The sequence below is a fragment of the Staurois parvus genome, unplaced genomic scaffold, assembly GCF_062004578.1.
Source record: "Staurois parvus isolate SC_StPar_1 unplaced genomic scaffold, SC_StPar_1.0 ptg000579l, whole genome shotgun sequence".
In the NCBI taxonomy this organism is placed as follows: Eukaryota; Metazoa; Chordata; class Amphibia; order Anura; family Ranidae; genus Staurois; species Staurois parvus.
Window position 1 is genome coordinate 1730833 of NW_028318375.1, and position 12806 is coordinate 1743638.

Below are 12806 nucleotides of genomic sequence, written 5' to 3' on the forward strand. Positions count from 1 at the left end.
GACCCAGAGCTGTAGGCAAAATTCCAGGAAGTAAAGGGAGATGGATTCACCTACCCTTAGAGAAAATGGTCACTATGAGAAGAATGGGGTAGAAAAGAAAAATAAGGTATGTAAAGAATAAAAAGCTGGCAGATATTTATAAGTATTTGTTTGTAAATTGCCATTCTAAAGGGTGAAGTTCCACTTTAATAAGTGTGTAGGCCAGTTTTAAAGGATATCCTCCATTTAATTGGATGCATGTGTAGAGAGTGAAGAATTGGTGTGATTTGGCAGTGACAGAGTTGGTGGATGAGTAGTCTTGCTGTTGCATTCTAAACCAGTTGAAAACTATGTAGTTCTGGTTCAGGGAGAACATAGTAGAGGGAGATACAGTAATCCAGTCTTGATGGTAAAAAAGCATGGATTCATTGTTGCATAATTCTGCTGGAATCAGATGTTAGGCACAACTGTCTTGTCTGGGTTCTGTTTCAGCCATTTTTCTTAAGCTTTCTCGTATTGGCGTGCAGGCAAATTAGACACCCTTTGGCTGCCATTGTGCTCTGGTGAGCTCCTGATGTGTTCATGCACCTTTATGGAGGAAAGGGCTGCCTCCAGAAATTCCTGCACTTAATTTATTTGTCAGTATGGATGGTCTCATAGACCAAAATTAGAACTGCACTATACAGAGCAGTCTGTACGAGGCAGTCAGGCTCAGTTTTTTTTTTTTTTTTTTTTTTCTTTTTTTGCTGGATAGCTGGTAAGTGTGATGAGAAATACATTTTATTTTGTTTGCTCTCTGTAAATTCCTTCCATGTGCACTTCAGTGCTTCACTGTAAAAGCTAGTTATAATATAGATAGTTAGCATTTTTTGTTTAGCTAAAGATTTCTGGATCCAGAGAGGGCTTTTGTATTAATGGCCTGACAATAGCATCCTTAAGTTGGTGTGGGAAGATCCCTATATTGAAAGATCATGGTACAATTTTTTTGGACCACTAGACTAATGTGGTTAATGCATGCTAATAGTGGGCTTGCTGGAACTGGGTTAAGGTTACATGTATTTGAATGGGGATGTTTGATAATTAGCAACACCAATACTATCATATGTTGTCCAAAGCCTTCTTGATGTGAAGTCTATACTACTGGGCCCTGGGTGGTCTGTTGATTTTTCAGACTTAATTTCATTTTTGATTGAAAAGACTTAAGAAATATGCTAACACTTTAGTGTTTACCCATGCCTTTAACTGGACCTTCAGACAAAATTTTTGTGTTTGAAGTGGAGAATTGCTTCTGCCCTCCACCTCTGGCTTCTGAAAGGACATAGCTCGTTAGCTCATTTCCTTACCAAATTTTCTTATGGAGCTCTTTGTGGAAGTGATATTCCTGGCCAGCACACTCCACCTTTTAGAACCCATTAAAGAATACTCATGATTGATGCAAACATCCTAATTAAGCTTCTGAGGGCAGGTAATGATCTTATCATCATTGAAAAACTCTTTTTTTTAAACAGTCAGTTCATGATTTCATCCTCTTTGAATGGCTCCTTTTTTTTCAACATCTAGGACATCCCAATGTATTCTCACCCCATATGACTTCAAATTTCTCTGAACTCAAGTTGATAGTTCTCATATCTTTCATTGAGGAAAAGCTAGTGGTCTCAGCCTCCACAGTAGCCTTTTTCAACGTATTTACTCAAGTGAAACCCTTGAAATAATTTCCAGTACTCAAGGAAATCAAATGAGAAATGAGTTAGTCACAGCTCAAGGAACCTCCATCAGCCTCTGTTGGAACCCCTGCTTGAGAATGGCTGCTTTGTGATAGTAAGCAAAAACAAGGAAGTTTACATAATTCACATACAGTATATTCAATTTTGCTAAGATTGAGGAGGATAAACTTAACCTACTTACTCACTGGGTAGGGGAAACCCTGCTCAAGTCCATAAATTCAACCCTCGGAGGTGTGACACTTGGAGGAAGTGATACCTCCAACTGGAAACATTCATGGTGGTCATGCCTCAGAGAGGTTTTGGAGTTTATCAATGATTTCAGAACAATAGAGCTTTCCCTTGATCCATAGAGGGTCCATTGAGTTGATAAATATAAAAGATGTTTGAATCAAATCATTATAGATTAAATGTGACTTTGAGTTTGATTCTGTAATATTGTTAGTCTCTAGCACCTTCTCTATGGAAATGTTCGCTGAAGGTTGACCATTGGTTAATAGCGGAACTTACATTTTGAAAAAGGTAATCTATTAAGAAAGTCTGACATTTGGACCTGCTGGCTACACTTTAAAACCTTAACAAAAGTATAAATTGTTCCTAATCTCGTATCTGGTTGACTTTTCCAAGACAAAAGAGGTTTTTATGGCTTTCATATCTACATATATTATTGGGTCATACTGTTGGTCCTGTTTTAGTGATGCTGGTCAAACAGAGAACCAGCCCGTGTACCTTTTTCATGTTCGTGATGTCTAACATAGTATTTATGAGCCAGGTCTGTACATTGCAAGATTTGACCAGTGGCTTTCCTTTCCTTTGCATCATGACATTGTCTATTCCCTCTCTATTGTACTTATTACTGTTATTGTTCATTATGTTTACATTTGTGAACCATTTTAGGATTGTACATTGTTACAGCATAACTGGTTTGCGTATTTGTCTTTTACAGTTAAAATATTAAAAGTGGAAAAATGAAATGTTGGATGTAACAACCAATCAGACTCTTACTGTCATTTCTGCCAGCAGAGATTTGAAATTAAATAATGTGACTGGTTGCTATGGGTAACACTTCTTCATTTTCATACTTTTATTAAAGTGGTTGTAAAGGCTGACGGTTTTTTACCTTCATGCATTTAATTCAAAGATATGCCAAATGTGGTGGTGGGTGAGGGGGAGGACATAAAACAGAACTTCCCCTTTTGGGTCAAGTTCTGCTTTATCCTCCCTGGCGGTATTCCCGAGTGTAGCTCGGGGTAAAGTTTCAGTACCACAAGCGGTAACCCCGAGCTACACTCGGGCTTACCATGCAACGCTGCTCCGGGATCTGTTCTTCTCTTAACTTGTCCTGTGCTCCCACGATGTCCCTCCTGCAGTGTCCTCTGTTATGTCCTCCGGCAGATGCCGACATCTGTCTTCTGGATTCCGTCCCCTGACACGGCGGGAAATTTGAAAATGACAAAAAGTGACATTCACTAAAATAACATAGTAAAACATTACTGTATCAAACCATTTCATATACATTTTGTCCCTAGTGCTTTGTCCTGTGCCCTGCCTGCATTTTTACCGTTCTTTCTGCCTGGAAACTGAGAAATGTCCATGGCGTCCAAAAAGCGTCCCTTTAGGTCAAAATAGGTTTTAGACCAGCTAGAGAACAGTGATCATAAATTAGAACTACTTGCAGAATTGAGTGATAATGATTCGTGGGGAAATTCGTCATCAGACACTGAAAACGATTTTGCGACTTTGCTCAGTGATGTGCGAACTTGGTGCTATATTTCAAATTTCAGTGCTTTTGGTTTGATTATATTATTGAATTTAATTTATTATTATTATATTATTTTTTATGACTATTTATTAAATTATAATTTTATGATTTTGTGTTTCAAATTTTAACATACCCGGGATGTTTACTAGACTCTTGTTCGGACAGATTTCAGTCAGTTATTCCTAAAAATTACAGGCCTACAATAAAAAAAATACATATTTCCATGCACAAAAATGTACCACTTTGAGCACAGAAATATGGACATAATCAGACCGCTAGGGAGGTTAATGAACAACTAACCAGCTTCTTCAGTTTTTAAGACTGCATTAGTGAGATTACTTCATTGGAGTATTGAGCTTAATCTACGGGTTGAGGCCATTAAGCTCTGCTTTAATGAACAACCAACCAGCTTCTTCAGTTTTTAAGACTGTATTGGTGAGATTTCTTCTTTGGAGTATCCAGCTCAATCCATGGGTTGAGGCCTTTATGAGCAGGGGGTCTCTTTTTTTGACAAAAGCTCTGCAATCCATGTTAGATTCTTTCATTTATTTTACATTATAAAATGGGACATGAAATAAGCAGAATGAAAACATGGTAAGATACTAAATAATGGTGATGGCAAAATGTATTTTCACAGGTTTCTCATGCAGTCAATGTATTTTAACTGTATCATTTTTTTTTTCTTTTTTCAGGAGATGGGTCCGACTCTTGTTTGGCCGGGAGTTCCCTCTGCAGGACCTGCTTGTTATCTGGGATGCTTTGTTTGCTGACAGCATTACATTAGATTTGGTGGACTATGTTTTTGTAGCCATGCTGCTGTATATTAGGGATGCATGTAAGTACCACATCACTATTTACTTACCATGGTATCTATGTATTGTTCTGGGACTTTGTGGAATACAATTTTCATGAAAGTAAAATGTTAATGTTGTGACTAGCTCATCCAGAAGGATATAAGGGCTAGCTTCTTACACAGTATGGACCTAAGACCCTGTAAATAAATATATATAGGGAAGCTTGAGGGGGCCTGATTCATCTCGTAGCCCAAGGCCTGCTTCATGGCTAAACTGGGATATCCACTGCCACTGGTGCTGTGGAGACCTCCCTGTGCATGAGCACCTTGCTTTTTTACATCAATCAGAGACTGGCAATGTAATACTCAAAGCTAATACTTCATTTTTTCCTACTTTATTCTTTTTTTTTTTGTTAAAATGTCAAAACATTTTCAAGATATTTAATGTTTTTCACTACACTGATCATGTCTTTTGTGACAAATTATTGCTTATATATTTTTGTTGTGTAAAAATAATGTGGCAGATGTGTTTGTTCCAATATAGTGTACGATCTATACAAGCAAACTTTTTTTAGGGTATAAAAAAAATCTAGAACCTCTGTCAGGTTTTTTTTTTTTTTTTTTTACTGATGTCTGTGTCCTTTTCATCCTCTGGTGACCGTTGTCAACAGGCAGGAGGTAATAGGAAATTCATACATTTTACAGTTGTCACAAGAAGTGTGGGGAGACCTTGTAATGTGGATACATTTTTCAGTGTCAACAATCTATGCAGAGACCTTCCCTCATTTACCGTATTTTTCACTCCATAAGATGCACCTGACCATAAGACGCACCTAGGTTTTAGGAGGAAAACAAGAAAAAAAATATTCTGAACCAATGGACTGCAGACATAGTACAGGAAATGACCAGAGACTGAGGACATACTACAGGAGATAAGCAGAGACTGCGGACATACTACAAGAGATGACCAGAGACTGTGGACACAGTACAGGAGATGACCAGAGACTGCGGACATAGTACAGGGGATGAACAGAGACTGCGGACATAGTACAGGAGATGACCAGAGACTACGGACATGGTACAGAAGATGACCAGAGACTGTGGATATACTACAGGAGATGGCCAGAGACTGCGGACATAGTACAAGAGATGACCGGAGACTGCGGACATAGTACAGGAGATGACCAGAGACTGCGGACACAGTACAGGAGATGACCAGAGACTGCGGACACAGTACAGGAGATGACCAGAGACTGCGGACATAGTACAAGAGATGACCAGAGACTGCAGACATACTACAGGGGATGAACAGAGATTGCGGACATAGTACAGGGGATGAACAGAGATTGCGGACATAGTTCAGGAGATGACCAGAGACTGTGGACATGGTACAGAAGATGACCAGAGACTGCAGACATAGTACAGGGAATGAACAGAGACTGCAGACACGGTACAAGAGATGACCAGAGACTGCGGACACGGTACAGGAAATGAATTGAGACTGCGGACATGGTACAGGAGATGACCGGAGACTGCGGACATGGTACAGGAGATGACCAGAGACTGCAGACATGGTACAGAAGATGATCAGAGACTGCGGACATGGTACAGGAGATGATCAGAGATTGCGGACATGGTACAGGAGATGATCAGAGACTGCGGACATAGTACAGGAGATGATCAGAGACTGCGGACATGGTATGGGAGATGACCAGAGACTGCGGACATGGTATGGGAGATGACCAGAGACTGTGGACATGGTACGGGAGATGACCAGCGACTGTGGACACTATATGGGAGATGACCAGAGACTGCAGACTTTTGGGGAGCAGAGGGGGGGGGGAGTGGGTGCCCAAATTTGATAGATACCTGCTCCCACTACCGTGGAGTTGTCCTCCCTCCCCGTTTTCTGGACCATTCACAAAGCGCAGCGCTTCTCACGCATGTGCAGTGGGCTACCAGCTGTGAAGTCGCAAGCTATCACAGCTAGGTGCCCACAGTAAAGATGGTGGGGAGAAAAGACGGTGAGGACAGCGCTGGACTGAGGAGCACAGTAGAGCCGAGCGGCCGGCCCGGTATTCTAACACGGCGGCAGCGGCGGGAATACCGGGCCGGCTGCTCCATAAGACACACATACATTTTCCCCCTTTTTTGCAGGGGATAAACTGTGTCTTATGGAGTGAAAAATACGGCAAGTTGTGTCTCTAGCAAGAAAAGTGAAGGGCAATGTCTCCAGTAGGACACAGAAGTGGGCATTTATCAAGCAAATTAGTGGCAGTACAAGACATGGATCAGGATGCCTCTTATTCTCAAATTCTGTGCAATAGTTTTTATGTTTATTTGTGGCCCCTGGAATCCTGGGCAACCAACTGTAACAGATTTGGCCAGGTCTGCAAGCAATTTAGCACTGGAGACAAGAGAGCGTTTTATTCTAAGCAGACGCACAATGAAGAAGTGGTCCGAGGCAGATTGTATTCTTTTGCAATGCTACTTTAGAGGAGTTTGTGACTGATCATCTCTCTCACTGCTCCTACTTAGCATTACCTTGCGTGCAACAAAATTGATAAATGTCCCCCGTAGTGTGTTGTAGTATAATGCGTTTAGCTATGTGTTTTATTTAACACATGGCATGCTGTGTGGTGCAATGCAGTGCAGTCCATTTAGAGTAGTACACCAAAGCACAAGTACGGTAGGTGCCAATGGACTTGCATTGCAGTTTGCTGCATTAGAAGACTGCTACAGATCAGTTAACACAGCCTATATTAATGTGTAAAATAACAATATTAGGGTGCATGTTGTGATACACCACAATGGACTTTAGGGGTATGAAGGGGGCTAACCATTTCCTATGTTGTTTTTTACATACTTTAAAGAGGATCTTCATTGTCCCCCCAATAAATTAAAAGTCATCAGCTACAAATACTGCAGCTGCTGACTTTTATAATAAGGGCACTTACATGTCCAGAGATCCAGTGCCGTCCTCACCCGGGTTGGTTCTTCATCGGTCTTTGGGTCCCTGGCATTGGCATGTTTAAGAATGGAAGCCAGCTCTGAGTCCTCGTGGCTTCACAACAGGTTTTCTGCTGCACATGTGCAAGGCGCACTTTGCTGCGCATTGTAAATGGGCCTGCAACTTTTTGGTGCTTGTGACATGTTCCAGAAAGCTGCAGGCAGGGAGGGGGGATTCAAACTTCCACTCAGATCGCCTTGCCCATCTGAGCTTAAGTGGGAGTGGATACCTGTCAAAATCAGGTACCTGCTCCCCCTGAAGAAAACTGTGCCCAAAAGTGTTCGAGTGGGGGGGTTAGAGTGGGGGGGGGGTGAAGGTGGAAAAACTGAACTTCTCCTTTTGGGTGAAGTTCCACTGTAAGTTATAATTTGGACACAAAGAATAAATGTTCAAACATCTGATCTGCACACAAGCACTGATTAGATTGCCAATATAAACAGACCATTAATTTCCAGTTGTCATGCTTGCAAGTTAAAAAATGAAAAAAGATGTTAATACTTGACATGTATAATGGAAAGGGATAGTTTTCAATGTTGGGTCAGTGGTCATTTCTAAAACATACTAGAATAACCCATACAGTCCCAGTTTGTAAACAGTAGTTGTAACTATAGTAGATTACTTATGAAAAAAAGTAAATATATATTTATAGTTTAATTCTGAGCAGCAATGCTTTGTTTGTGGTCGTTCATGACAACAGTAGAGCAGCCATTAGTAATGAGCACCACCTGCTGGACAGCAAAGAAAACACATCCAGTATATAGTTGCATCACATCATCCTGTGTATATCTGGCTCAGCTGAAAATAAAATGTACTTTTTCAAGTAATGTTGTGGTTAACCATCATTACAAACACTAGGGGCCCATTAACTGAACCCTCAAATCAGATCACAGATAGAACAGTTTAGATTTTTCCAGTGCTCTTTAAAAGCGCTTTCTTCCTTCTTTGATGAATCGCTGTACACTTACATTTAAATAGGGATATACAATTGTGGCATTGATAAAAACAGTATAATGTAAATAATGACACTGTGATGGATCACCTGGGATACTCAGGGTTTAATACATAAAAGTTTAGATGTACACCACAGTTCATTTAAATAAACATTAATATATAATTATGTTTAGCTAACATTCTTTCTTTTCTCATGCTGTCATCTTCATACTTGTGCAAGAAAGCAAGAAACCAATCGCTAAATTTGATAGGATTTAATCTGGGTCAATTTAATTTATAAGAGGAAGTTTTGACACTATTAAAAAGAAAACTGATGTGAAAAATGCTAATGTTCACTGTATTTCTTAAAGGAGCTTATATATAAATACCTAACTTGAGCCAATATATTTATGTTTTCAGAGTTTAATAGTTTTGCCTATAATAATTACATTACTTCCAGAACTCAATTCATTATTTCCAGTTATATTTTAGTTTGGATCCTGGAGACCCGAGTCTACTCAAACAGCAAGATTCCCCAACCATAATATCTGCCTCTGTACCCATTCATGGGGAGATTTGGGTGTTCCTTGCTTCTTTCGCAAGTTTCAGCACCTACTGTTTCACATACCATATAATTTAATTAATAAAACTGGGAATCCCTCATAATAACCAGTAAAGTATCAACAAGTAAAATACAATTGTGTGCATTGTTACTATAAATCATTAAATGCTAAGTTCAGCTTTTCAATAAACTAGCCCATGCAGACAAGGGGCCTCCAGTAGTTTGCAGTGGTTGTAAAACCTTCCATATACCCAGTGAAGTGACTGGCCTCACTTGATACACAGAGATGAAACAAATCCCCCTACTTAAGTTGTGCCTGTTTATCTGCAGTTTTCTCTTCTCTACAGCCGTTTAGGACCTAGTTACACCAGAAACTGCATGTAACTGCGCATTTGATATCCATTTTACATGTAGTTGATGTGTTATTACATGCAGTTAATGGGTGCTTTTATATCTGCATTTGACCTGTGAGGTCAAGTCTTTCTTCTTTCTTGGGCTTCTGTCTGTACTGTGATGTGTTGCAGTGTGTTTGCGGTGCACAAAAATGCAGCATGCTGTACTTGTCTGTACTGTGCTGCACTCCACTGCAATGGTGTGAACTATGGCCATAGGAGAGCCTGGATTGTGAACTGTCTATGCAGTTGGAGTGCAGTCCAAAATGCATCCGTTTGCATCCCACTGCGTTAGATGTGAAAAGGCCCTAAAAGTGAAAATTTCTAACCACTTGTCTGAGCTGTCAGAAGACAGGGTACAAAGAACAGAAATTACATACTGCTCAGTGAGACAAGCTTTAAGAACTAATTGGAGGGAAGGGACACCCTCCCCCCACCCTTCAAACAGCACACACAGCTGAGGCTTTGAACCACAGGCTGTGTGCTGGGGCTCCTCCCCTGCCCCCCCTTTCCCATCATCTTTTTTCTCTTGGTGTCAAGAAAACTTGTCAGAATTGACTCATGCTAGTGGCAGAGGAATGAGACAGCAGACAGAAATAGCACTTAATGCTCTGGATTGAGACAAGTACACAGTATGGGAGGATATGTTTTGTTCATATTTTATGTCTGATGTTTACAACCACTTTAAATATACTGTGCTGTAAAAATGTGAACAGTGAGCAAAATAGGTGCACAAATACTGCACCAAAAGGTAATTCTGAATATAAATAAATAAAGTTCAATTTGAATAAATACAGTTCATGAAGTGCCACAAAACTGCTCCATAATTCATAATCAAGTAAACTCGTGATTGGATGAGAATCAGAACGATTTCATAACTTCAAACCCAAAAGTGATTCTGGTGACTGGGATTAGGAATGACTCCAGTGCTCGTGACTTCAGGTGGTGAATAATATGTGCTTGCTCTTACCAGAAGCGCAAGTCATATGCGTATGTAATAAATATTTCCAAACAGAACTCTGGTGATCTTCATGGATCTGGCCGCAATCATGTACAATGGCTCGCACTGCCTGTTGGAATCCCCAGGTTGCCACGGTAACCGTGCGGCTGTAGACCAGGGTTCTGTTTGGAAATTATTACTACATGCGCATATGACATATGACAAGCACATATTATTCACCACCTGAAGTCACGAGCACTGGAGTCATTCCTAATCCCAGTCACCAGAATCACTTTTGGGTTTGAAGTTATGAAATCGTTCTGATTCTCATCCAATCATGAGTTTACTTGATTATGAATTATGGAGCACTTTTGTGGCACTTCATGAACTGTATTTATTCAAATTGAACTTTATTTATATTCAGAATTACCTTTTGGTGCAGTATTTGTGCACCTATTTTGCTCACTGTTCACATTTTTATCCAGCTACAACATTACTGGATTGCTTCCTTGCTGGCACTTTTAGGCACTTTATTTTATTTATTTATTTTTTCATGTTTACAATCATATACTTATAGTGCAATATATATATACTGGTAGTGCAATACTTTTCGTGCAATAATTTTATATTTTCATGTTTACTATTGGATATAATCATTCATCCATTCACTATATACCTTGCTACTGGATTTTAATCTTTCTATATTTTATTAGCGCTGCATATTGCTATATCATATGTAAAACATGAACTTAGCCACTAACAGACCCAACATTTTTTAGCTGTTGCTTTCCTTTATTATGAAGCTTTATACTTGAGAATAAGACCTAATATTGATCTAAGTGTTTAAAGGATAAGTTCACCTGTATTTTGGGTGTAACATGTGACATGCTCAAGACCAGCACTAGTTCCTGCACCCCCAATGCCTCTCCCCTATTCCCAGTGACAGCAGGTAGAAGTTCCTTTCCCCACACCAGCGCCCTCATATTTAATTGACATGTCCCCCAGCGTTCTAACAGAAAGCCAGTTCAGAGAAACAGGCAAGAAAGCTGAAGTATATGTCTGCAGGAGCCTGACATTGCACCCACAATCCACTGGTTGCAGGTAAAATGCTCTGGAGGCTTCTGTGCAAGCAATAATAAGTGCATACAGTCAGGTCCATAAATATTGGGACATCGACACAATTCTAACATTTTTGACTCTATACACCACCACAATGGATTTGAAATGAAACAAACAAGATGTGCTTTAACTGCCGACTGTCAGATTTAATTTGAAGGTATTTTCATCCAAATCAGGTGAACGGTGTAGGAATTACAACAGTTTGCATATGTGCCTCCCACTTGTTAAAGGACCAAAAGTAATGGGACAGAATAATCATAAATCAAACTTTCACTTTTTAATACTTGGTTGCAAATCCTTTGCAGTCAATTACAGCCTGAAGTCTGGAACGCATAGACATCACCAGACGCTGGGTTTCATCCCTGGTGATGCTCTGCCAGGCCTCTACTGCAACTGTCTTCAGTTCCTGCTTGTTCTTGGGGCATTTTCCCTTCAGTTTTGTCTTCAGCAAGTGCAATGCATGCTCAATCGGATTCAGGTCAGGTGATTGACTTGGCCATTGCATAACATTCCACTTCTTTCCCTTAAAAAACTCTTTGGTTGCTTTTGCAGTATGCTTTGGGTCATTGTCCATCTGCATTGTGAAGTTCTGAAGCATTTGGCTGAATATGAGCAGATAATATTGCCCGAAACACTTCAGAATTCATCCTGCTGCTTTTGTCAGCAGTCACATCATCAATAAATACAAGAGAACCAGTTCCATTTGCAGCCATACATGCCCACGCCATGACACTACCACCACCATGCTTCACTGATGAGGTGGTATGCTTAGGATCATGAGCAGTTCCTTTCCTTCTGCATACTCTTCTCTTCCCATCACTCTGGTACAAGTTGATCTTGGTCTCATCTGTCCATAGGATGTTGTTCCAGAACTGTGAAGGCTTTTTTAGATGTCGTTTGGCAAACTCTAATCTGTCCTTCCTGTTTTTGAGGCTCACCAATGGTTTACATCTTGTGGTGAACCCTCTGTATTCACTCTGGTGAAGTCTTCTCTTAATTGTTGACTTTGACACACATACACCTACCTCCTGGAGAGTGTTTTTGATCTGGCCAACTGTTGTGAAGGGTGTTTTCTTCACCAGGGAAAGAATTCTTTGGTTATCCACCACAGTTGTTTTCCGTGGTCTTCCAGGTCTTTTGGTGTTGCTGAGCTCACCGGTGCATTCCTTCTTTTTAAGAATGTTCCAAACAGTTGTTTTGGCCACGCCTAATGTTTTTGCTATCTCTCTGATGGGTTTGTTTTGTTTTTTCAGCCTAATGATGGCTTGCTTCACTGATAGTGACAGATCTTTGGATCTCATCTTGAGAGTTGACAGCAACAGATTCCAAATGCAAATAGCACACTTGAAATGAACTCTGGACCTTTTATCTGCTCATTGTAATTGGGATAATGAGGGAATAACACACACCTGGCCATGGAACAACTGAGAAGCCAATTGTCCCATTACTTTTGGTCCCTTAACAAGGGGGAGGCACATATGCAAACTGTTGTAATTCCTACACCGTTCACCTGATTTGGATGTAAATACCCTCAAATTAAAGCTGACAGTCTGCAGTTAAAGCACATCTTGTTCGTTTCATTTCAAATCCATTGTGGT

General features: G+C 40.3%; 1 protein-coding gene across 4 annotated transcripts in view; it reads left to right on the forward strand.

Annotated features, from left to right (window-relative positions):
- Positions 1 to 12806, forward strand: part of TBC1D5 (TBC1 domain family member 5) — a 766435-nt gene that overhangs the window by 588764 nt on the left and 164865 nt on the right. For all 4 annotated transcript variants that reach the window (XM_089692221.1, XM_089692220.1, XM_089692223.1 and 1 more), the window contains exon 15: positions 4155 to 4297. In XM_089692221.1, coding sequence (XP_089548347.1) covers positions 4155 to 4297 — 143 coding nt within the window. The remainder of the gene's footprint in view (positions 1 to 4154; positions 4298 to 12806) is intronic.